General features: G+C 46.3%; 2 protein-coding genes and 1 long non-coding RNA gene across 4 annotated transcripts in view; 2 read left to right on the top strand and 1 right to left on the bottom strand.

The window, feature by feature from the left end:
- LOC133758401 (uncharacterized) overlaps positions 1–4,469 on the bottom strand; it is a 38,309-nt gene extending 33,840 nt beyond the window's left edge. The window contains exons 1-2 of the long non-coding RNA XR_009865796.1: positions 4,400–4,469; positions 3,603–3,873 (exon numbers count right to left, since the gene is read on the bottom strand). This is a non-coding gene — a long non-coding RNA (uncharacterized LOC133758401). The remainder of the gene's footprint in view (positions 1–3,602; positions 3,874–4,399) is intronic.
- RRS1 (ribosome biogenesis regulator 1 homolog) lies at positions 1,505–3,204 on the top strand. The gene has a single exon (XM_062189564.1). The coding sequence runs from the start codon at positions 1,634–1,636 to the stop codon at positions 2,741–2,743; it is 1,110 nt and encodes a 369-aa protein (XP_062045548.1). The 5' UTR covers positions 1,505–1,633; the 3' UTR covers positions 2,744–3,204.
- A 108-nt stretch (positions 4,470–4,577) lies between the features above and the next one.
- The window catches only part of ADHFE1 (alcohol dehydrogenase iron containing 1), a 38,201-nt gene continuing 16,786 nt past the window's right edge, over positions 4,578–25,992 (top strand). The window contains exons 1-10 of one of the 2 annotated variants that reach the window (XM_062188414.1): positions 4,578–4,658; positions 8,237–8,274; positions 11,040–11,086; positions 12,961–13,014; positions 13,202–13,356; positions 13,511–13,707; positions 15,464–15,541; positions 16,447–16,552; positions 20,425–20,577; positions 22,979–23,077. In XM_062188414.1, coding sequence (XP_062044398.1) covers positions 4,603–4,658; positions 8,237–8,274; positions 11,040–11,086; positions 12,961–13,014; positions 13,202–13,356; positions 13,511–13,707; positions 15,464–15,541; positions 16,447–16,552; positions 20,425–20,577; positions 22,979–23,077 — 983 coding nt within the window. In that variant the 5' untranslated portion in view covers positions 4,578–4,602. Of the gene's footprint in view, positions 4,659–7,900; positions 8,074–8,236; positions 8,275–11,039; positions 11,087–12,960; positions 13,015–13,201; positions 13,357–13,510; positions 13,708–15,463; positions 15,542–16,446; positions 16,553–20,424; positions 20,578–22,978; positions 23,078–25,992 lie in introns of those variants that run through there. The other variant, XM_062188415.1, reaches the window with a different exon arrangement.

The following is a 25,992-nucleotide window of genomic DNA, read 5'->3' as shown; positions in this document are numbered from 1 at the left end:
GACAAATCAAGCACAATGCTAAAACTCAACTGAGTGTTTCCTCAGTGCTACCAGGTTCATTTCTACTGGTTATTTCTGCAGCATAACTCCCTCCTCAGTAACTCCAGAACCCAGGGAAAAGAAGCTCTCTCCCCCTCCCCTGTAAACCATACGATCAATAGTGACTCCCAAACTTCAATGTACAAATGAATACTAATCACCTGCCGATCTTATCAAAATGTAGGTTCTGATAAATTACTTCTGGGGTGAGACCTGTTGACTTCGTATTTCTGACAAGCTCCCAGGTGATGCTGTGCAGCTGGTCAGCTGGCCACACTTTTTGATTATCAGGAGCTTGAAGGACATTTCAGAGAATACATACTGCATGTAGTTTTAAGGGCAAAATTAAGATGCCTCCTGTTCCCACATATCCTAGTTGTATAACCTTAGAGAAATAATTTTTCTGAAGCCCCTGAGCCTTCCTTTTTCAGCACAAACAACACGCCGAATACACAGCTAATAGCAATAATAGCTACTATTTATTGTGTTCTTATTATGCACCACGAATTGTTTCATATTTACAAACTTATGAATAAGACTTAGGTTAGAAAATCTGTCCAAAGGCGTATTTGTAGGCATAGTACCTGACAAACTGAGATCTGATTATAGGCAGTTTGACTCACACAATCTGGAGTATAGCAATACCTCTTCAGATAGCTCCCAGGGCCATTATGAAGATTAAGTAATAATCTGTACTTAACTTTTGTTGTGTTCCCTGATCTAAGCCTCCTCTGAGGCACACTAACCCCTTCATATTTATAACAGCCCCAGCATCAGAACCATCAGAACCATCAGAACCCCATCTCACAGGCTTTAACATAGGCCCAAGCAAGTCAAACAGCCAAAGCTCAGTGTCACAACCAGGACTGGAAGCCAGGCAGTGGAACTGCAGAGCCCGGCCATCTTTCTCCAGGAGAGGAAAGAAACGCGGGGCTCTGAGGCAGCGCTCTGGGGTCAGCGCGCACCTGCGCCCACTCAGGACCGTTTGCCCGCTCTGCTTACTCCCAAAGCAAACCAATCTTCTTAGCTTTATGTAAATCTGTGGGATAAGTCTTTTTCAGTCCACACCCAGAACCCTGAGAGCGGATTATGACTCTGGTGAAATAATTAGACCCCCTAGAAGCATGATTAGTTAAATATCTTTACAACAGACTTACACTAGAATGGTTAACACCTAGTTGTTCCGGAACCCACATCGTCTGCCCCGACACACACACACTTGCACGAGCCCGCGCCCCATCCCGGACCGCCCCGCGGACCACCCCTCCGCCTCGGTGCATCCTGGGAGATGCAGTCCCATTCAGGCTCCAGAATTCGTAGTACAGGCTCCTAGCGCCGGGTGTACCTGCATCCAGACACAAGCAAAAAGGGGCCGCCTCTAATTCCATCAGCTCTCCAACACCGCCCTCTGCTGGCCCGTCGTCCCGTCGTCGGCATCGAGAGCCGGTTCCGGGTGCTCCGGAAGTGAACCTTTCTCTTCCGGATTGAGCGTCCGGGTGGACACACGTGGTTGCTGTGCCGGTTTGTGGGTCGGCGGTGGTGAGAGAAGTCGCTTCAGCTGTGGCCCCCAAAGTGACTAAGCCGAGCCGGAGCCATGGAGGGCCACAGCGTGGAGGAGCTGCTGGCAAAGGCGGAGCAGGACGAGGCAGAGAAGCTGCAGCGCATCACGGTGCACAAGGAGCTGGAGCTGGAGTTTGACCTGGGCAATCTGCTGGCTTCCGACCGGAACCCCCCAACGGGGCTGCGGCGGGCGGGACCCGCTCCGGAGGCCGAGCTGCGGGCCCTGGCGCGGGACAACACGCAGCTGCTCATTAACCAGCTGTGGCAGCTGCCGACGGAACGCGTGGAAGAGGCGCTGGTGGCGCGGCTGCCCGAGCCCACCACCCGCCTGCCGCGGGAGAAGCCGGTGCCCCGGCCGCGGCCGCTTACGCGATGGCAGCAGTTCGCGCGCCTCAAGGGCATCCGGCCCAAGAAGAAGACCAACCTGGTATGGGATGAGGTGAGCGGGCAGTGGCGGCGCCGCTGGGGCTATCAGCGCGCCCGGGACGACACCAAAGAATGGCTGATCGAGGTGCCCGGCGGCGCCGACCCCATGGAGGACCAGTTTGCCAAGCGCATTCAGGCCAAGAAGGAACGGGTGGCCAAGAACGAGCTGAATCGGCTGCGTAACTTGGCCCGCGCGCACAAGACCCAGCTGCCCAGCACGGCCGGCCTGCACCCTACGGGACACCAGAGTAAGGAGGAGCTGGGCCGTGCCATGCAAATAGCCAAGGTCTCCACCGCTTCTCTGGGGCGCTTCCAGGAGCGCCTCCCTAAGGAGAAGGCGCCCCGGGGCTCCGGCAAGAAGAGGAAGTTCCAACCCCTTTTCGGGGACTTTTCGGCTGAGAAAAAGAACCAGCTGGAGCTGCTTCGGGTCATGAACAGCAAGAAGCCCAAGCTGGATGTGACCAAGGCCACCAATAAGCAGATGAGGGAGGAGGACCAAGAGGAGGCCGCCAAGAAGAGGAAGATGAGCCAGAAGGGCAAGAGAAAGGGAGGCCGGCAGGGGCCTGGGGGCCAGCGGAAAGGGGGCCCGCGCAGCCACGGGGGGAAGCGGAAAGGGGGCTCGGGGAGCAAGATGAATTCCGGGCCGCCGGGCTTGGGCGGCAAGAGGCGAGGAGGTGGAGGAGGGGGACAGCGCCCAGGAGGAAAGAGGCGGAAGTAGCAGTTTCACTCTGGGACCCGCACTGTAAACCGAGACCTGCACGTGCCAAATGTTAACATCCAGGGACTGTAGGCGGGTGCGGCGGAGGCGGCTGCTGCCTTCCGAGAGCTTGAGGCTGACGGGACGGGATTGCCCTCCCCTCAAGAGCCTGTAAGTTGTCAGTTCTGCCGGGTTGATGTTTTCCCCACACCTGAGATGGACTGGAGATTAAGGGTGTGCCAGGGAAACAATGTGTTGATCAAAACTGGGAATGAGTTCTAAAAGAGTCATCTTTCTAACTTTGGATATGGGGTGAGGGAGAGCCGGCCACACTTCCCAACCTTAACAGATTGATTTATACTTCTCTGCATTATTTTTATAACAAGTATGTAGATTTATCAGCAGCGGGGAGGTTACAGATATTTTCAGAACTGGGTTTACAAGAAACAGATGTAAAAGTTATTTAATAAAGTGTAACTGTATCAGTGTTGACTTTAACTTTTTTTTACTATGGTGGTAAATGTATAAGGCCAGCAACCTATATTCCTAGTGTTTTCACTTTCTGAAAACACAAAGCAGTTAAATTATAATGGTTTCAGCAAAGCCACGTTTATTAGAAAAATAGCTTCTTTTGGAATCAAATTCAATATTGATAATGTAGTACAATTGTTAGCTGTTTTAAGAAACATTTCATGCTTTACAGCACTGAAAACATTGCTGTAACTCAAGGATTTAAATACCAACAAATCTCATTAATTGAAAAATACTTCAATGTTTCTCAACGTTTATGAATCTACCCCGCTTTTTAGAGCTTAAGTAAAATCTGGGGAAGCCAATGGCCCACAGAGTCGTCCTTAAGTGGAACAGTGCTTACACTGACCTGAGCTGGTTTGATTAGCAGGTGAAACGTTGAAAGCTGTCTTGGCTCTCGTTCCTGTCCCATCAGTTTCTTCCAGCTTGATCTCGTTCAGCTCCTCAGTGTGTAAAGATACATACTACATTTCCTGAGAACTCAGAGTAGATGTAAAACTGAAGGGCTTCTGTCTGCTACAGTGCTGGGAGCAATCCGACTCTTTTTGGTCTGACAATGGATAAGGGGCGTTTTGTCTTTCCTTTCTGCTTCATTGGTGTAAGGTTACTTTTAGGAATTGCTACGAAAGAAAAGACTAATTCACACTCCATAGTAATAATTTACAGAAGGTGCAAACGTGCAGTTGTTACTGTCTGTATACTTTGCACTGGAGAGTTAACTTCCACTGAGACGCAGCTGATTGGGCACTGCCAAGCCTTCCCACCCACAGCACAGTGGGGTCATGGCAGGTTTTAACTACTTGCCTTTCACAGCGCGTTTAAAAATCTGGTGAGTTTTCCCCTTGTTAGGTTTTTTTTCTGGAGTTTTTGTTTGTTTGTCTTTAGGCCTTGATTCAAACAGTGGGCCCTGTGTAAAAAAGGTCCCTCTGGTTTTTGCCAGACCCTTGTTTACAGTTAGAACAGTTTGAATGCAGTGTCTTGATAATTTACTATGAAAAGACTGCTCAGAAAGCCAAGTAGCATTTTAAAAGCCTGTGAGTGGGAAAAAAATACCCTTCCTGGTCTTCCCGCGGCCCCAACAAGTGGAAAGTGAGGGGTTTGAAGTCCAGGGAGACCAGCAGTGCCCAAGACCGGCGGAGCGGTTACCTGCCAGCGCAGTTTCAGAGGTAGGCGGCGAGGTGCAGCTGAGGACAGCGGTTCTGGTTCTGACTCGCGGGAGGGTGGTCCTGAGCCACTGCGGGTTAAAGCTGGGGCAGGTGACCTTGCAGAGGGGCGGGAGGAGGGCGGAGGCTTGGATTGGCCGACGGCGGAGGTGGAGCTGGGACCTGCGAGGAAGACTCTGCGCAGCCATGGCCGCCGCCCGGGCCCGGGTCGCGCACTTGCTGAGGCAACTGCAGCGCGCAGCGTGAGTTGGGGGGCAGCGGGCGGGCAGGGGCCGGAGGACGCTGCCGCGTCTACGCGGGCCCCCGGGTGTGAGCCGCCCGGTACTGCGGGGAAAGGGGGTACCGCAGAGAGCGCTGAGGCGGTGCGCCAGGCAACCTTGCAGTGCTAGGAGAGGCAGGTCTTACCCTGCCTGTCACCGTTAAGGAAACAGTCCCTGGTCCCACGCAGTGGCCAAGACTCGTGTGCCCAATCAACACATTTATCGAGTGTACATTATGTGCCAGAAGCTGCTCTCGGTTCCAAGGCTTGTAGCGATGAAAGGCTCAGGGGAGAAACAGAGGTGCGAACGGGTAGCATGGGCCTGTGCGGAAAGCAGCAGACAGGTGTAGATGGGAAGAAATGCCATAGATTTGCACTGGCACCTACGGGAGTCAGGGTACCTGACTCTTCCACCCAGGTCCATAGCAGTCGCCTGATCAGTGCTGGAGTGAGAGCACAAGTCAACCTGGGACATTATGGGCAAGTCTGAGCTGACAGGTGCAGGGAGGTGGGGGAAAGAGGCACTCAGGCATGTCAGGCAGAAGCAAGACCAGCACCGGGGTGTGAAAGGTGTCCTTCCTGGATCTATCTGAAAGTATAGTCAGAACTTCCTTTCATAGAGTATGGTGAGGCTGGAGAAGACATGTGGTCCAAGATCATAAACAAGACCCACTGGGCATTTGCTGTGCACTGCCCACACACCATCCACTTGCTCTACATGTGCTATAAAGGTCAGTAACCTTAGCCCTTACAGCAACGCTATGCCTTACTGCATTGTTCTACTGTCTCAGAGACAAATAACGGCATGAGAATAATCTGTCCAGTGTCAGACAGCTAAGCAAATGGCATAGCCATAATTTGAACCCCGATACTCTGGCTTCACAGTCCTCATTCTTTGGCAAGTGCCGAGGACTTTGAGTTGTACCCTTAGATGATCTAAGGGAAAGCTGTTGAAGTGATACCTCTCCCTGGGAAACGCTGATACCTTGAGAGGTTCCATGAGAAAAGAATTCCATGGCCAAGTGAGCTTGGGAAACTGTCCCAGGACTGCCCCCTTGAGAAGACAGGTACACATGAGCATTGGAAGGGTTCTGAGAAATCCTGCAGAAAAGGAAAGAAAAACGCGCAGCTCTGCTTAGATTGCCGGTTCGAAATCTGTCCTCATACAAGTCTCGCGAGGCACGGTGCTAATGATCACACAGAAAGGGGTGTCCACCTGGGGCCTTGGGGCTCAGAGAAGAGTGCCCTGCAGGACCGATGGAAGGAACAAAAGTTACCCAGAAGAAGAGGGAAGGACAGTATGTTCCAGGCACAGGGAACAACAAGCTCTAGGGTTTGGAAGGGGCGAGGGAGAAACCAGAAACGGAGAAAGATGGTGGCTCATTCAAGAGAAAGAACAGTCCATTTTCCAGGAGCTCAAACCTGGAGGTGGAGCAGGATGCAGCCAAGTGCAGAGGTCAGAGGGCACAGGAGGCAGGTCTGAACACTTAGGAGCCATGGGAGCCGCTGGGAACCGGGAGTGACATCGCTAGAAATATGCCCCTGGCCACAGCGTGGGGAACAGAGGTGGCAAAGCTGGATCCGTGGGAAGCCAGTTAGGGCCTTGTTAATAACCCAGATGGCCGGCGCTGCAGCTCACTAGGCTAATCCTCCACCTGCGGCGGCAGCACACCAGGTTCTAGTCCCAGTCGGGGCACCAGATTCTGTCCCGGTTGCCCCTCTTCCAGGCCAGCTCTCTGCTGTGGCCCAGGAGTGCAGTGGAGGATGGCCCAAGTCTTTGGGCCCTGCACCCGCATCAGAGACCAAGGGAAGCACCTGGCTCCTGGCTTTGGATCAGCGCGGTGCGCCGGCCGCAGCGGCCATTGAGGGGTGAACCAACGGAAAAAAGGAAGACCTTTCTCTCTGTCTCTCTCTCTCACTATCCACTCTGCCTGTCAAAAATAAATAAATAAATAACCTGGATGAGAAATGACGCTGGGAAGAGAGGGTAGATTGGGGTGGAGTAACTTGTAGCCTTGATGAATGGTAGGCTCCAGAGGGCTGCAAGGCAGCCAGGCACAGCCCCAACACGCACAGACAAGCAGAGTAAACGAGGGGCCAGAGAAGGAACGAGTAGGGAGTCCTGGAAGCCACAGAAACAGTGCACTGCTGCTAGAGAAAGGTGTCCGGCACAGGAGAATCGAGGATCCAGCTGGAAACCTGGGACTTCACAGAGACAGCAGCCTGAGCTCAGGTGCCAGAGAAAGTGCCGGAGGCAAGGGAAGAGAGAGCCAAAGTGAGCAAACCGGGGTGGTCAGGGCCTGGAACTCTTCAATCTGTGAGAAGCATGCAGTGATGGGGAGGCCTGGGAACCACAGGACAGGTGGGGCTCCCAAGAAGGCAACCCGGGGCCAGGGACACAAACCACAGGTCCAAAGGAGAAGAAAAGAGATGAGGTAACTTCAGAGCTTGGAGTGAAGAAAAAAACAGGCGGTAGGGGAGGAAGCATGTGCTCCTAGGGGCATTCTTGCGCATTTCTCTTGCCTTTGCATCTGTTTTCTTGTCCTTGGAGCGCTCCAGGCTGGGAACGCAAAGGCCAGGAGTGAAGCCGCAGCCGCAGCCGCGGGTCGGCGGAGACCGCCAGGTGGCGGCCCGGAGCTGTGGGAGCGCTCGCTCACCCAGCTCGGCTCGGCCTCTCCAGTTCCCAGAATTTTTGAGAGCTTGACCGCCGTGGAGATCCACCCTTTTCCTTCCTCCCCCACCTCCCTCCGCGGATGTTTTCGTTCCACTTTTGAATTTTGGCGGGGTGGAGAGGAAGAGGAGGTCGTGCACTTAAGGAGCCCCTGAGGGGCTTTTCCCCAGGACCTGGGCCTCTGGGCCGCTAAGAAAGAAACGTCAAACCCCGCAGGAGAAAGAGAAGCCAGAGAAAGAGCAGCCCACGCGGCGGGAGACGACCGGGACAGGGAAGGGGAGGGAAGGTTCCCAAAGGGAGGACGCGGGAAAGCGGTAGAGAAGCCAACGGAGACGGGAGGACGGGGCGGGGCTCCGCGGAGCAGCAGGTGGCCGGCCTGAGCGCACAGCCTGGAGACGCGAAGGCGGCGGCCAGGGAGGCCGCGGGGTCCCGGCAGGGCCTCCCGCAGGCCCGGGCCCACACCTTGTTTTTAGAGAAACTCCTTGAAGACTTAGAAGGATACAAGGACCCTTCCCAACGTGGGGAGGTGGGGGGTAGGGGAAGTCAGCGAATCACGTTAACCTCGGGATCAGTTTGGTCAAAGCTCCTGCCCTTGTAAGAGACCAGGGATCCCCATCCTCAACGTGCTTGTGCCCCCCACCAGAAGCGGATCTCGGCTGCCTGGCGACGTTCTGTTGCCAGTGCGTTCGTGCATGGATGACTCTGGAAAGCTCTGGAAGCACTCTGGGTCAGCTTCCGTTCCCTTGCGGTTTCTGGGGCTTTCTATGGTGCAGTGCCTGCCGGTAACCACCAGTTGGAGGACAACCTAGGGGTAGGATGCAGTGTGTGTTTAACACTTCGCTTCGCTTTCCAGTTTCACTTAATATCTTTCTTTTTTTCCTTTTCCCTAGATGCCAGTGCCCAACCCATTCTCATACTTATTCCCAAGGTAATAATAATACATGGTGTGTTTGAATGCCAGCCACAAGCTTGGCTCCCACACTTAGCATTTATGATGCATTTTGCCAAAGGGGAAAGCAAAAATGGTCAGGGTATGTAAGAGGAAGGTTGGTGAGAAGAGTTACCTTTTCACTATGAAGCTGGAAACGTGTAGCTCTAACAGTACAGTATTAACTGAATGTGTGCTACTGACTGCGTGCTTGGCTCAAATATATATTTAATACCATTTACAATGCTTTTTCTATTTAATATAAGAATTATTGGCCAAAGTCAAAAATTCACAGATAGGATTTTAAGAATGGCTGAGGTCATCAAGCAGAATTAATCAGAATGAACTCTAAGACATCTCTGAAAGAAAGCATAGGGGCCCGCACTGTGGTGCAGAGGGGAAAGCTACCGCCTGCAACATGAACATCCCATATGGGTGTTGGTTCCAGTCCTGGCTGCTCCACTTCTGATCCAGCTCCTTGATAATGCACCCGGGAAAGCAGCAGAAGATGGCCCAAGTACTTGGGCCCTTGCCACCCACACAGGAAACTTGAATGGAGTTGGAGGTTCCTGGCTCCTGGCTCCTGGCTCCTGGCTCCTGCCTGGCCCAGCCCTGGCCTCAGCTGTTGCAGCCATCTGAGGAGTGAATGAATCAGCAGATGGAAGATTTCTCTCCGTCTCTCCCTCTCTCACCCTCTGTAACTCTGCCTTTCAAATATTTTTTTTAAAAAAAACAAGTTGATTACTAGAAGAGAGAAATTCTCTGATTCTTAGGTAGCAGTCTATTTTTTAATAATTAAAAATAGTGACAAAGTTTTCAATTCCCGCACACATCATTCATTCTCATACTCCATTGTGCACAGAGCAACAGGAAGCTCGTTGTAGTTTCGTTGTGTCCTCAGAATGTCACATGAATTACTGGCACAAAAAGAGATGTTGCCTCTTGAGAAGAAAAAGCCAAATCTGAACAGCAAGGCAGAAGATGGAAAGGGTGCCGGCCATACAGGGTCCTATGCAGAATCCCAAGGGGAGCAGAGAGTAGCTAACCGAGGGCTTTCCCTGGTCCACACTCACCCTTCATTATCCACCCAGTCATCATCTACGAGGCAGGGGATGCTGAGCCTTTAAGGCCTCCTGGAATATAGGAATATGCAGAATTTTGTCTTCAGCTGGTTTTCGCCAATCCTTAGTGTGTTTCAATATGGAATCCACACTTTTTGGGGGAATACAATTAGCAATCTAGAGACAGATAATCTCACTGTTTTCTAGGATCCAATTTATATCTAATGTATTGCCTAAGCTTTACTAACAGAAATAATAGATTCTATCTTTAAAAAGTAAGGGAGTCCAAGAAATTTGAGTTTTGAGTATGGATACCTTTGCCCTCAGCAAACTTGTCTAGTTCTGACTTCTTACAAAAGTAATGAAAATTATTCTCTAGGCATTTTATATTTATCTCATGACTGAAGACTGATGTAAATAACTAGAGAAAAGTTAGGATAAAATTCATTAATAGGGGCCTCTTGTTGTTCCAGGATGACAGAAAATTGTTTTTACCATGATTAAAATCTCATACTTTGAAAATATATATAAATGTATAAAGATTTTATTGAATTTCACAAAGAAAGCTAAACTTTTTGTGTATGTGTAAGCTTGAGAACTGAAGGTATCTTGCTGTAGCAAATTACCTCTATGAAAAAAATCTTATTTTAAATAAATGATCACAGTGGCTATAAGGTATGTAAACAGGACTTCAAATAGTGAATATAGTAATCACTGTACTTCTAACGATAACCCAACTCTAAATTCTATATAATTTTTATATATTATGTCTTAAAGATTTTTTAATTTTTTTTGCTTTTTTAATTTTTTTCTTCTATTTTTTTATTTTTAATAGGAAAAATGTTTTCAATCACTTTTTCACAAAAGCAGCATCAAGTTAGCATTCCAGTCTCCAAATTCAATTTTTTATTTTTATTCTTTAATGTTTGTTCATTTTTATTTGAAAGGCAAATGATAGAGAGATCTTCTGTCCATTAGCTCACTCCCCAAATACTACAACAACCAGGGGTGGGCCACGTGGGAGCCAGGAGCCCTGAACTCCAAACCAGGTCCCCTACATGAGTCGCAGGAACTCAAGTCCTGGAGCCATTATCTGCGGCCTCCCAGGATGCACAATAGCAAGAAGCTGGATGAGAAGCAAAGTAGCCCAGACTTAACCCAGGCACTCACCTGCTACGCCACAATGCCTGCCAGGGTATTTTTCAATTATTTATTCATTTAGATATTTGAAAGGCAGAGAAAAAGACAGAGAAAGCTCCATCCACAGATTTACTCCCCAAATGCCTGCAAAGGGCAGAGCTGGGCCAGGTCAAAGCTGGTAGCCTGGAACTCAATCTGGGTCTCCCAAGTGGGTGGCAGGGACCCAATGACTTGTGACGTCACTGCTGCCTCCCAAGGTACACATAAGCAGAAAGCTAGAATCAAGAGCAGAGCTGAGACTCCAGTCCAGACACTCTGGTATGGGATGCAGGTGTCCCAAACTGGAGCCTTAACTACTAGGCCAAATGCTCACCCCTTAAAATGCAGGTTTGAATTTTAATTTGGTGTACAACAATGAAACCTTGTTTTGGAAAAGTCTTCAAGGGAAATGTTGCGTTGACTGCTGTATTTTACTCTCAAATAACAATGGCGACTTGCTACCCACTAACAGTATTTTTGCTTTATTTCTGAGGCCTTCTCTGATGCCAGTTTTTACATTTCTAGCTCCTGGACTCTCACCTTCTGGAAGAACAACTGATTATGCCTTTGAGGTAGATGTCACCAGTCCATTCTCCCTTTTATGAAAACCTTCTAAAAAAATTCAACTACAGTATCTTGCTAATGCATTATTATTTTATTTCAAATGTTATTACTTGATGTTCCACCATCTCTATTTGACCAGCTCTGTTCTGTAAGGTGTTAGGATGATGGAGTGATAGTCTTCTGAGAATGTGAGTAATGTCTACAATACTCTGTTCTATTCAGCCATTAAAACAGCCAAACTCCCAGTTCTACAAACTCTCCAACGTAACTGTGAATGTTACATGATGAATCTTTAGTTTTCTAATTAGAACCACTCACGAAGAGGTCAGACAAGTCTGTCTGAAGCAAAAGCAAAGGCACATTCAGTTCTGCTACGTTTATGTTTTATCATACTGTAATTGCAAAAGGACTTGTAATTGTTTGTTTAGGTCCCTGTATCCTCCTGGCCCAGGAGTCCTAAACAGAAGGCTCACCATGGGCCTACTAGTTAACCCACCCGTAGGCAGGCAGTCTAAGGAAGGCCAGTGCTGTGTTCACCAAGAGTCGCCCTGTGGGAACGCAGTTCCATTGTTGCCAAGTTATTCAAGAGATAGAAATCTGGACAGTCATATTCGATATTCTCTTATTTTTAATGATTATTAGCAAAATTTTTAAAAATTAGGAAATTTAAGCATAACACAAATCAAACAAAAAGACTTTGGGTCAAAAGTGACCCTTTTCCATCAAAATAGGTCTTATTTTAGCTGTAACCTTTATGAGGCCATGTTTCTGTTATTCAGAGTTATGTTACTAGAGCCTAGCACAGAGCCTGGAACATAGACATCCAGTAGTCTTGGCTGAGAGGGAGGATGGATGGAAGGATGGATGGATGGGTGGATGGATAGATGGATGGATGGAGACTAGATGGATGTATGGATAGATGAATAGGTGGATAAACAACTAAATGGACAAAAAATACAGAGATAACTGCATTTAAAATCAGAAAGTAAGACATTTGACAGTTAATGTGTAAGTAGGGAAAGGTAGGCTCTTGAAGCTGAGGGAACAACTTAGAGTTGAGGATGTGTTTGAAAAAGATAACTCTGGTAGTGCCCCCCCCCCCCATCCTTGGGGAATATGTTCCAAGCCTTCCAATAGATGTCTAAAACTGTGGATAGTACCAAACTGTATACATGCTATATTTTTTTCTATATATTCCTACATTTTTTCCTAAGCACCTATGGTAAAGTTTAATTTATAAATTAGGCAGAGATAATATAAATGAGTAACAGATTAACAATAATTTACCATAGATCCTTGCAATATTTGCATATAATTTTTTCTTTGTATATTAACACAAGAACTTTCACCTTCAAGGAAGTATTTTACAGCTTCTCTTTGATATATCCCAATTGTCAGCATCATTTTGGGGCCATTACTAAGTAAAATAAAGGTAAAGTGAGCATGAGCACTATAATGATGAGACTGTGAATCTGATAACCAAGATGGCTACTAAGTAACTAACAGGCAGGTAGCATATACAGCAAAGATACACTGGCAGAAGGATGTTTCACATCCCAAGCAGAATGGTGTATAGTTTAAAATTGATGAATTATTTATTTCTGTTGTGTTCTGCTCAATATTTTAAGACCACAGTTGACCATAGGCAACTGAAAACTGAAGTAGAGGAACAACAGAGAAGGGAGAGCTACTATAATTCCAATGTGACTAGAGCCAAGGTTTTCTTAAAGAAGTAAGGTGAGTGTGAGACCAGATGAAGACCATCCTAAGGAGCATATCCTTTATTCTCTAGACAGGGAGGAACCTTTTCAGATGTTCAGAAATGGAGTAGCCAACTCACTAATACCCATATACTTAGATATTTTATTTTTTTTTTTTCCAGATGGCTGTTTCAAATATTAGGTATGGAGCAGGAGTTACAAAGGAAGTTGGCATGGTAAGGTTTAGGGGTGCCTACAGTCTCCTGATGTCAATGTTAAATACTTTTTAAACAAATGCTAACTGGCCACAACCGAATGTTTTAAAAAACATTCAATATTAACCAGTCAAGCCTAATTTATATATATATATACATATATATACATACATATATGTATATATATAATATACTTTTTTTATTATAGGACCTACAAAATATGGGGGCCAAAAACGTTTGCTTGATGACAGACAAGAACCTCTCCCGGCTGCCTCCTGTCCAAGTAGCTATGGATTCCCTAGTGAAGAATGGCATCCACTTTCAGGTTTATGATAATGTGAGGGTGGAACCCACAGATGCAAGGTATTCTTGTATTATTGCTGTAACTTAATTTAGGCAGAAGCCAAAACATATTACTGTTGTTTCCACCTTGCCCTAGGCCTTATTTAATGCCATGGCCATTTGTTTCTGGGAAAAAAAAAAGTGACATGATGATTTTCCTTTTTCCTTCCCCAAGCTTCATGGATGCTATTGAGTTTGCCAAAAAGGGAGCCTTTGATGCCTATGTGGCTGTAGGCGGCGGCTCCACCATGGACACCTGTAAAGCTGCTAATCTGTATGCATCCAGTCCAAACTCTGATTTTCTAGATTACGTCAATGCCCCCATTGGGAAGGGAAAGCCAGTGTGCGTGCCTCTGAAGCCTCTGATAGCAGGTAAAGACCATTTGCTTATTTGTTTTGCACTTGGCAAAAGGCCCTGGGAAAAATGCAAGCTAGTCCACACAGGGTCTTCAAGAAGTTCATGGAACATGCACATTAAGACCTTTGAGATTGTTTTTTTTTTTTTTTTTTTTTTTTTGCACCAACATAAACTTCTATTTTAATTCCATTTTCCCGTGAACTTTTGGGGAGAAACCTTGTATTATGTTTCTGGAACTTCTTGACTTGTCCAGTTCAAATCAGCCCCTTGTTTGGAGACCACAACAGAAATGCATTCATGTAAAATTCTGATCTTCATTCTTGCACAGAGGGAGATGTTTTGGGTCGGTGGGAGGGAGGTCGCAGGTCTAAGCCCCGGAGTCACTGAGTCCTTTTTATGTCTAATCAGACGTAAACCCTGGGTTGTCGAGTTTATCTCTCCACCCTTCTCAACTATGTCTCCTTTTATCAGCCACTGTGGAGTTTGTCATTTTCTTTCTGGTGTTAACTCTTTTCTTCCACATTATGGCTCTACCGCTGACCTTGCCATTGTCTCTTTCTTGGGACGTGTGGCCAGCAGAGCCATGTCACTCTGAGTGACATCCGCTTCGTGCCTGCCCGGAGCACAGACCTGCAGTTCCAAATGGGAATAACCCATGTGTTCCACAGGGAACCTCATGGTTTTCTGCTCCCCACGTTTGTATGGCTGCTCATCTATTGCCATTTAAAGTTTTATAGCTAAAATGCATTACCGCTAACTAGGAAGTATGTTCCATTTAAAGTTGTGTCCTCTGTCTTCCCCTTCTCTGGTAGCATTGTGCGTGAGCCTTGAGCTGAGGAACAGCTTTGACCTGAATGAGGACCCAGCAGGGGGCGGCGTAATTGGGGCGTGGCAAATGGACCCCTGTGGTGAAACTGTGTCAGCGTCACACAGAGGGGTGATTAGTGAAGTTCAGAAACTTGACAGAGCTACAAAACCACAGAGCCGCAAAGGCAGAGCGCCTCTGTGCTGGCTGCCAAGCGCGAATAATGAAGTCTTTTAGAGACAGCAAATAGGACTTCGCTTACCAGAAAGGCCGAAGAGCAGCCTGTGACTGAGCCCCCCAGCTGTAGCTGTCTAGGCTCTGGCGTTAGGGTGCCTAAGGTTTGCAGAGCTCCTGGCTCTCAGTCTGGACATTAGCAAGTCTGTGTGTCAATGTAGGTATGGATATCATGCCTGTGTGTTAGCACAGACACACAGATCCCACACCTAGTAAACACACATGCATGTTATTAATGTAGATAGACACTACACACTGCCAATGTTCATACAGAAACCATACGTGCTAAACACATCCATATATGTCAGCATGGGAATGAACACCATGCATATGTGTTAACACAGATACAAAAGTCACCCATAAAAAGTACACATGCATGTTAGCACAGACACAGACTAGGCATATTAAATTCATATCCACATTCATGCAGATATAGACATAGTACATGTTAAACATGCATGTGCATTAACACAAACACATGCTTCAACACACCTGTTAAACATGGGTGTGCTGAAACAGATATAGACCTCATGCATGCATGTTAATGCAGTCACAGATTTCATCCATGCAAGGGTTACATGCGTGTTAATAAACATATACAGACATCAGGGGAGCAACAGGTTCAGCAAATTTTCCTTCTCTAACTTTGTTCCTTATTCTCACGATTGAATTAAGTACATCCACTGACCTTTCCTTAATACTTTATTGAAATTAATATTGTTTTGTTCAAGTCCCAACAACCTCAGGAACTGGGAGTGAGACTACTGGGGTTGCCATCTTTGACTATGAACACTTGAAAGTAAAAACTGGTAAGAATTTTGCCCAGAATTTTTTTTTTAATTTCCTCTCTAACCTTTTAACCCCATCTTCTTTTTTTTTTAACCCTAATACTTAAAAACCAAGGAGTTATAGAGTTAAGGAAAGGGCATATGTGTATAGACATATACACATATATAGCCATTTGGGGAGTGAACCAACAGATAGAAGATCTCTCTTCTCTCTCTAACTCTGCCTCTCAAAGAAATATATTTAAAAAAATATTTAATAATCTAATAAACTTTCTGAGAATTACCTTCAAAAACCTATTGAAATGCCACATACCCTTATTCTTATTTTTTATTTCAGAGGCAAAAGCATAGAGATAGAAACAGACAGCTCCCATCTGCTGGTTCACTCTCCAAATGGCCACAACATCTGGGGCTGGGCCAGGGCAAAGCCTACACAGCTAGAAACTCAATTCCAGACTCCCATGTGAGTGGCAGGAACTCAATTATTTGAGCCAGCGCTAGTACCTCCCAAGGTCTGCATTAGCAGGCACCCAGAGTCAAGAGCTACAGCCAAGAATCAAATCTGGTAGTGTGCTCGTAAATCAGTTCTCTGGAATTAACGACAAAGAAATGAGCCTTGATTTGTAGCGCTTGCCAGTCTCTGAGGTGTGAATACTCCCAGCATGGCCAATGATGTCATCAGCCAGGAGTTGGGAAGAGACACGTGCACTTGGCTCTTGGAAACTGATAGGCGCTAGCTCCGGCTCAACAGCAGAAAGCCCAGGTTTCTGACTCCATGTCTTTCTGCTGCTGCATGCCGTCCGCCACGTGAGAATGAACCTTTTCACTCTTTTTTATTTTTTAGAATAATTTATTTGTCTAAAGCTATTTAATTTTTTTAGTGGTGCCCCTACCTTTAGCCTCAACTGAAAATCTGTATGTTTTAGGCATTGCTTCAAGAGCCATCAAACCCACACTGGGACTGGTTGACCCTCTACACACCCTCCACATGCCTGGCCAAGTGGTTGCCAACAGTGGCTTCGATGTGCTTTGGTAGGTACTGGTGCCTGACGGAGGGGCTTTTTCAGGACCAGGTCTGTGGACAGCGTTTGATAGGCATTTACTGATTAGGTTCCACTATGCCCCTAGCTTTGGCTGACCTTATCCTCTTTCCTAAGTGAAAACACTGAAGCGGTAAAGGTTGGTGACAAGGTGAGGTCTGGTGTGAAACATAACCCTGCTGTGGGGCAGGGACACAGACTGAAGGAACGCTTGACCAGGCACAGAGTGTCTCGGACCACCTGCCTTTCTGACCACACTGACTAGGGGGAAGGCACAAGGCCGCTGTGCAGAGGATGGCAGGAAGGGAGCAGGCACCCCAGGGTGACCACTTGAATAGGCACTGTGTCGGCGCTTCACGTGCATCATTGCTTCCCCAGTGCTCTTTCATTTTTGAGAGGTTTAGTGGTGGGACCAGAACCTTATTGCTGCTCCCCTGGCTTTCGCTGTGCTTGCTGCTGGCTCCCTAGTGAGGATTTCCACCCCAGACCTCACTCCTCAGCCCCACACCATTAGTTCCCGCAGCCTCCTGAGGGGCATCCCACAGGCACCGCACATTCAGCATGTCCCAAGCTCGCCTACTTCATCCATTCATGCATGCGTACTTTTTCACGTTTTCACATCTCTGAAATCAGGACATAGCTCGAAATCCATGATGTGGCAGCATTGGCTTTTTTTAATGGTCCATAATATAATTTAAATTGTATCTTAAATTTGATGCCATCTAGTAATTCTCTTGATCACTCTACACCTTGCAGCTTCTCCTCTCATCTCTTAGCTCAAGAAGTAGCAGGACTCACATGAACTTCTCCCTTCACTCAGGCCCACACCCAGCCAGAGATCCTGTCTCTTGTCCTGCTTCAATCTCTCGCCTACCTGCTCCCTCATCCTGAGCAAAACTGCCTGCCCCAGCTCCCACTTGGACTATTGCAGAAGTCTCCTCATCTGTCTCCTTGCTTTCCATCACAGGGTCTTTCCATCTTCCCTCCACACTGGCTTCCAGACTGCAATATGAGCAACACACACACACACACACACGCCTTACAAGTCTAGGGTTTTCCCTACCTACCATTTAAAGGCCAAACTGCTAAGGCCCTGGAATGTCTCTAGTGCTCAGCTCTTTATCTGCTTGGAGAACTCATCTTTCAGATCCACAGGAACATTTGCTCCCTGGTGGAGCCTGTGCTGGCCTCCCCACCCCCCGTCCCCCAGCACAACTAACCACCTGTCCTTTGCTCTTTCCCCTTGGGTGGCCTGTACTTTGCTTCTGAGGCACTCGCTTTTCACACGCCTGTCTCCCCACTGCATGGTGAGCTGGGGGAAGACAGGGCCATCTTACTCTCTGCTCTAACCCTGTTCCCTAACATGGGGACTGTCACATCATGTATATACTCAATTATCCCTGTTGAATGAAGTTCACATGAGCAGGGGTGACCGAGTTAGGATGCACCTCCAGATGGAGCCACACCCACGGTCTGCTTCTCAACATCATGCTGCCTACCAAGAGACTGTAGAAAATTGTGTCCCACTTTATTCAGGTCAGTTTTGCTAGGACTAATGATAGGCTGCACCCTAAAACTGGGAATTAAGGGACCTAAGATTACCTTCCCTGACTGTAACTGTATAATCTGACTCACAGACCCAAAGAACTCACTGTCAATCAGAAGGTGGGAGTGGGCTCGGAAGGCAGAATGATGGGAATTGCTCTTCCAGGTACTGAGAAAGAGAGGACACCTGGCCCAAGGAATTTGCACCTAAAGCCTTGTGGTCTGTACTGGAGAGAGACACAGCCATGTTTCAACTTTAGAGGTAATTCTTGTCAGGACTCTATGGATCACCAATTTGCCATCACACAGCTCACCTTTAGGGAGAGAAGGTGCTGAAAGACCAGGTGTAGGGTTGGTGTTGTGGCATAGCGGGTAAAGCCACCACCTGCAACACCGGCATCCCATATGGATGTCCCAGCTGCTCCACCCCTCATACAGTTCCGTGCTAATGCACTTGGGAAAGCCATAGAAGACAGCCCAGGTGCTTGGGCCTCTGCATCCACATGGGAGACCTGAAAGAGGCTCCTAGATCCTAGCTCTGGTCTGGCCCAGCCCTGGTTGTTGCATCCTCTCTCTCTTCTCCCCCCATCTCTCTCTCTCTCTCTCTCTCTCTCTCTCTCTCTCTCTCTCTCTCTCTCTCTCTGTAACTTTGCCTTTCAAATAAATTAAATAAATCTTTAAGAAGAAAGAAAAAGAAAAGACTCAGGTGTCTTCCCCTCAGCAGTTACATTTGTTACTATTGCTGTTATTGTTGCTGTTACTGTTGCTGTTACTGTTACTGTTGTAAATCAGTCATCTGACTCCCAGGTTTTAGTCAGTTTCTGTGAGCTCAGCTTGCTGAGTCTGCCCTGGAGAAACAGATCTGTTCTTCAGCTGAGGATCTCCATGCATCCAGATGGGATGCAGGCAGAAGTCAGCCTCTGAACCCAGCGGGTTCACTGTCACCCTGTCCTCCCCATGTAGACTCCTCATTCCTGCATGGCTCACACATTCCCTGTGAAGAACCACAGAGCCCTTACACCCAGCTACTGACTATATTGTTTTTTTTAATTTCTAATGCCTAGTTCAAAAGAGAGTTATCTGTTTCTCCCATGTATGGGGGAGTCAATCCTCCATTCTAAGGCTGAAAACTTAACTCCCACAAAGCATAGTTCATGTTACCGAGGGTCCCAGTGCTTCATTGGTCTACACGGTTACATTCTCATCCTTTGCAGCTGAGTTAGGCTCCATAAAGGCAGCTCGCTGAAGCTTAGTTCTTGAAATGGCTAACCCTGAGTTTTCACAAAAGAAAAAAAGAATCCGATCGTTTTTTGAGGCCAGGAATGAATAATAGTGAGTACCAAGACTGACAATGTGTAGGCACTGTTCTGAGTACCGTATGTGTCAGCTCATTTAATTTTCACAGCTTCACCTTGAAGCAGTACTATTATTTATCCCTTTCTTTGAGCCTTGTCCTAGGTGGGTGATGAGCAGGTCCAGGGCTGGAACTGACACGCAGGTAGCTGCCTGCAGACTCTGTGTTTTTCCCTCTACACCTTACTCCTCATTGATGTCTAGTGTAACTATGACCCTTTGGCAAAAAAGCAAAGCACAAGATACAAAATGGTAAATATCTTCTACGAGGAAGTCTTTGTTTTTATATCCAGTGCTTGCTTTCAGGGCTCAAATGTTTACTAATTCAGCATCTTTGTGATCTGTTTTCACTGGCAAACAGCCACATGGAATCTGACACACACTGGTCAAAAACACGATAGTGCAATTAATGTCAACTTGGCTTTGTTAATTTCTTTTTTTTTTAAGATTTAATTATTTACTTGAAAGTCAGAGTTACATAGAGAGAGAGGAGAGGCAGAGAGAGAGAGAGAGAGGTCTTCCATCTGCTGGTTAACTCCCCAATTGGCTGCAATGGCCAGAACTGTGCCAATCCGAAGCCAGGAGCCAGGAGCTTCTTCAGGGTCTCCCACACAGGTGCAGGGGCCCAAGCTCTTGGGCCATCTTCCACTGCTTTCTCAGGCCACAGCAGTGAGCTAGATGGGAAGTGGAGCAGCCAAGACTCAAACCGATACCTATATGGGATGCAGGCACTGCAGGCAGCAGCTTTACCCACTGCACCACAGCACCAGCCCCTTGTTAATTTCTATAGTAAGCAATGAATGACTGCTATAGACAAGGGACTGACTGGTAGAAGGTACTGACTGTGACCTTAGTGCTAAATGGCTTATCCACAGTGGAGTGAATGCGAGTGCACTCTGTCATCTGAATGGGGAAAGGAAAAAAACATCGCTCTCAATGTGTGTTCTTTTAACTATGTCTCGTTAGCCATGCCCTGGAGTCATACACTGCCATTCCCTACCATATGCGGAGCCCCTGCCCTTCCAATCCCATCACACGGCCAGCGTACCAGGGCAGCAACCCAATCAGTGACCTTTGGGCAGTCCATGCACTGCGGATCGTCGCTAAATATCTGAAGAGGTAGGTCACCCTTCAGGGGTAGAAACAGGAGGGAAAACCACACTCTGCCCTCACATGAATCTGACATGCCTGATCCTGAGATATCCTGAGTACCTCTGCTCACTGGTCAAGGGACACCAGACTCTGAAGTGGTCACAGGAATGGGTGGTGGGTGAAATCAGGGCCCTTCTGTCTGAAAAGGCAAAGGTGGCCAGTGGACAAAACAGGAACCCCTAATTTATGAAGAATGTGGATGCAATGAAGGGAAGTTTGTTCATCAGAGCCTCAAAATGTAAGCTAGAATGAGAGGCAATGCCCTTCGAAATTGGGCTACCCAAGACAGAAATGAGAACCACACAGGCAGCGGTCAGCTTTGTACATCCAGACCCCACCGAAAAGCACACAGAAGTGACCCACTAAGCAAATTCACATGAACTCCACTTAGGAAATAAAGGTGTAGAGACTGCTATACAGGGAGATAAAAAGGACAGAAAATATATAAAGATTCTTAAAAGCCTTTGAAGGATTTAGGACTAGAAACATATACACATGTATCTTCATGGCCATGGGCTATTGGAGAGTAAATAGCCATAGGCTACTGAGACAGCAAAGACGCCCCTAGAGATGAAAGCTGACATCTGCGACATTAAGACATAGGCAAAGTCAGACTCACTTTTCTACAAGGCATTTTCATACCAAAAATGTTGCTGGAAAGTGCACATTTTGAAAAAACTCTCCATAGCTTTCCAACTTTTTTTTTTTTTTTTTGCATCAAAACAAACCTACCTTTTAATTCCAATTCTCCATGAATCCTTTGAAGTACTCTCGTGTTTACATATAATAGAGAGAGACCACATGGGCAGGTAGGCCAACACATGGACACAGTGCCTTCTCTCACCTTGAGCCCGAAGCTCTTCTGGGATAAGGCGACTTAGAGATGCATTTTGTAGTTGAGCAAGGGGATGGGACAGGCAACTCTTTCGGGATCATGGGATACCTCCTAGGAAGCAGAGCAGCGTGTGACTTGGCAAAAGCTATCAACCTAAAAAACAAATTCTCCAGAGATTCGTTAGTTTTGGGGGGAAGTGAACATGGCCATGGGAATACATGTGCTGCAGTACACTGTGTGCTTATTTGGGGGGATTGAGGCAAAGGGAAGAATGTAGGGGAGAATTATGTAAAGTATTTTGAAACAACAATCTTTGGCTACAGAGATCAGTCACAAGGGTGGTGTCAGCCCAAGGGTGAACAGGAAGTTGCTGGAAAGACACCCTCACAGAAGCATTTTCTGTATAAGGTTGTGTTGGTCTCTGTGCAGGGTTGTGGTTCTGGCAGAGTCTGACATGCCATTCTCCCAGTCAGGCATTCACCTGAGATCCCCTCCTTCGGAACCCCCCAGTTTAATGTATTCTAATTTTTGTCAAAACTTGACACAAGTGACTCCGTTTAGATTCGATATTTCACAGAGTGGAATGGGGACCTTGTCTGACAGGGACAGAATGCTTAGCACAGCCACATGGGAGGTGAGCACGTGAGATGGACAGAAGGAAGGCTGAAAAAAGAACCATCATCTGCCACTCCACCTTGTTATTTGGAGAATAAGGAACTAATATGGGGTTTAGGGAAGAAGGCACAAGTTCCTATCCATCTCAAATGAGAGGAGAAAAAAAGGCCTGTGGTACCTTTGTGTCATAACAGATACCCTTACTCAAGGTAAAATCTGAAGCCATCAGGTAGAAGTGGGTTGGCTCCGCCGTCTTCAGACTTCCTGCCTGGGGCAGGGTTTCCAAGCAGTGTGTGCAGGAAGTCTGAGCTGAACCTCAAAAGGGCTTTTGAGAATTTGCTTGTCCAAAGTGGCACTGAGGACACCCAGAGCAAGCAAAGGTTCTCCCTGCACTAACATCCCCCTTCCTCAATATTAGAGTAGGTGTGCAGTTTCTTAGCTTCCGAAAGAGGCCTTCAGTGGCTCTGGTTGGGGGCAGTCACACAAAGACGGCTGGGTGGGCTGGCTTTGTCCCACAGGCTCGCTTCAGTCCTTCTTGCCCTGTGCACTCTGAGAATCCATTCACGGCAGCCATCAAGGTCATTGACAAATGAAGAAGAAGAATGAGTTCAGGGCACTTCCTAGACCAGCTCTTACGACCCAAGGGTCAGGGCTTTGCCTCTCACACACTTGCATATCACATGAGCAGCCTGACAGCGCATTTATTATGCCTTTGCTGAAACCGTGGATGAGAAAATATATTTCCCTTCAGTTCTCATTTAGAAGACAAGACGTCGTTTGGATAACTTCCCTGATTTTTCTTCCTGCCAGGTAGCATTTCTTTTTAATTTTTTCCAGATCTTTCCCTAAGGCAGCTCTTTATCCAGTAAGAAATGCCAGGGTTGATGTGTTATTGTTAGGTATTTATATCATCCACAGGGCTGTCAGAAATCCTGATGATATTGAAGCAAGGTCTAATATGCACTTGGCAAGCACTTTTGCTGGCATTGGATTTGGAAATGCTGGTGTTCATTTGTGGTGAGCAAATTTGAGATTTCATTTCTTTCCTCGAGGTATTGCTGTCGGTTTTTAATGTTTATAATTCAAAACAGGTGGTGAAATTTAAATATTTTATAGAAGGAAGAAATTTAACTTTAGGTCATTAAATGTTTTCTTAATTCAAATGAGGTTTATTGGGTCATGGGTTTTTTAAATAACAGATTTTTAAGATATAGGTATGTACTATACAAATCACTCATTTAAAATATACAATTGAATGGTTCTTAATATACACGCAGAGTTGTGCAACAGTCATGATTAATTTTAGAGCATTTTATCAGCCACAAAAGAAATCCCGTACAACGTAGCTGTCCCCCCCCCCCCCCAGTACTAACGAACTACTAATCTGCTTTCTGTCTCAATAGAGTACTTCATTCTGGACATTTCAGATGAGCATTTAATATGCAGTCTTTTGTATCTGGCTTGTTTTACTTAGCATAGAGTTTCCAAGGTTCATCCATGTGTCAGTACTTCGTTCCTTTTTATTGCCAAATAGCATTCCATTGTTTGGATATACCACATTTGATTTGTCCATTCATCAGTTGACAGACATTTGGGTACCGTGCTGTATTTGACTATTATAACTAATGTTGCTCTGAACATTCAAGTCCAAGTTTTTATGTAGACAAATGTGTTCTTTTCTCTTCTGAATACAAAAGAGTGGAATTGCTGGGTCCTATAGTAATTCTGTGTTTATATTTTGAGGAACTGCCAATTGTTTTCCATAGTATTTGCACCATTTTACATTTCCACCATCATGGATAGGGGCTCTGATTTCTCCATATCCTCACCATGTGCTGTGGATTTTTAAAACATCAAATGCAAAATTTTCCCCTAGTCTCTCACAAATAGAGAGGGATCAGAATATTTCCGATAGCTCGGTATTACTCTGTTTGATCAAAACTTTACTGGAATGTTTATAATTTAAAACCAGTGAACACTGAGAATTAAGAGTAATCCTTGGGGCCAGTGCCAAGGAAGAGGAGCAGCTGGGACTCAAACCAGCATGGGCTGCTCCACTTCTGATTCAGCTCCCTGCTAATGCACCTGGGAAAGTATTGGAAGATGGCCCAAGTGCTTGGGCTCTTGCACCCACTTAGCATACAAGTACCTGGTACTCTCCACCCACACGGAAGACCCAGATGAAGCTCCTGGCTCCTGGCTCCTGGCTCCTGGCTCCTGGCTTTGGCCTGGCCCAGCCCTGGTTGTTGCAGTCATTTGGGAAATGAACCACTAGATGAAAGATCTCTCTCTCTGTCTCTCCTTCTCTCTATAACTCTGGCTTTCAAATAAATAAATAAATCTTTAAAAAAAGAAGAAGAAAAAAAGAATCAAGAGTAGTTCTTGACTAGGGCAAGTGGTCACCCTCTCTAAGTCTGTGCTAATGGGGGCATAAGTTGGTAGCATCTTTCCAAAACACACGTGACCAAAATATACCCAGAGCCTGAAACATTTTTATATCACTTGACCCACTAATTCACTTCTAGGAATCTAGCCTAAAGAAATAAGAAATACCCATGTAATGACCAAGACATTTCCTTATAGGGATGTTCACCTAGTGTTATTTATAGTTGAAAAAATTTGGAAGTAACCTAAATTTCCAACATTTTGGGAACAGTTGGTTAAAGTACAATAGATACTAAATAAAATAAGTGCATTAAAAATAATGTTTTAAAATAGGAAAGTATTTGAGAAAATATTCTCAAAGAACATTAAACAACAAAGACAATGCATAAACTGTATACATATATACAACATGATCATAAATTAAATATATGCATAAAATAACTAGAAATAAATAGCACTATGGATAATTTTTATTTTCTACAAGGAACATAGACAACTGTTGATAAAGCAGTCAATATAAAATATTGAGTAGTGGGATCAGCACTGTGGTACAGCAGTGCCAGCATCCCACACAGGCACTAGTTTGAGTCCTAGCTGCTCCACTGCTAATGTGCCTGGGATCCAGACCCCTGCTAATGTGCCTGGGAAAGTATCAGAGGATGGTCCAAGTCCTTGGGCCCTTCCACCCACATGGGAGACCCGAAAGAAGCTCCTGACTCCTGGCTTCGGATCAATCCATCTCTGGCTGTTATGGACATTTGGGGAGTGAACCAACAGATGGAGGACCTTTCTCTCTGTGTCTCTACTTCTCTCTGTAACTCTTTCAAATAAATAAAATAAATCTTTTTTTAAAAAAATATAATATTCAGTAGTATAGAAAATTGCATTTTTAAAGCTACATGGACCCTTTCACATCATGAAAGAGTGTTTAGCAATAATTTGGGGAGTGAAAGAGGAATAGTACATTCCAATGTACCCAGCAACTCAGCATCAATAGCTTCCAATATGGGAGCACCTTTTTTTGAATAGACATTCATACATATATTTACCAAAATATTTCCCCCAATAAATTGTAAAGCTTTTGCTGAATAAGCACAAAGTCACCCAGTAACCCATGTTAAAAGACTTAAGACATTTCAGTAGTGTCAGGCCTTTTGTTTGCAGTATAAAAGAGAACTTCAAAAAGCTCATGGAAAAAAATAGAACTAAAATATAAGCTTGGGGTCAGTGCTGTAGCGTAGCTGGTAAAGCCACTGCCTGCAGTGCTGGCATCCCATGTGGGCGCAGGTTTGTATCCTGGCTGCTCCACTTCCGAGCCAGCTCTCTGCTATGGCCTCAGAAAGCAGTGGAATATGGCCCAAGTCCTTGGGCCCCTGCACCCATGTGGGAGACCCGGAGAAAGCTCCTGGCTTCTGGCTTCAGATCGGCCCAGCTCTGGCTGTTGCGGCCATCTGGGGAGTGAAGCAGCACATGAAAGACCTGTCTCTCTCTCTGCCCATGCCTCTCTGTAACTCTGCCTTCAAGTAAATAAATAAATCTTTTTAAAA

This window comes from Lepus europaeus, chromosome 4 (assembly GCF_033115175.1).
Source record: "Lepus europaeus isolate LE1 chromosome 4, mLepTim1.pri, whole genome shotgun sequence".
Classification (NCBI taxonomy): domain Eukaryota; kingdom Metazoa; phylum Chordata; class Mammalia; order Lagomorpha; family Leporidae; genus Lepus; species Lepus europaeus.
The sequence above is the reverse complement of the archived record's forward strand: the minus strand, read 5'-3'. Positions and strand labels throughout refer to the sequence as shown.

What these genes read in the sequence shown, in the direction of transcription:
- RRS1 (XM_062189564.1), top strand. Translation starts at nt 1,634, where the DNA reads ATGGAGGGCCACAGCGTGGAGGAGCTGCTGGCAAAGGCGGAGCAGGAC.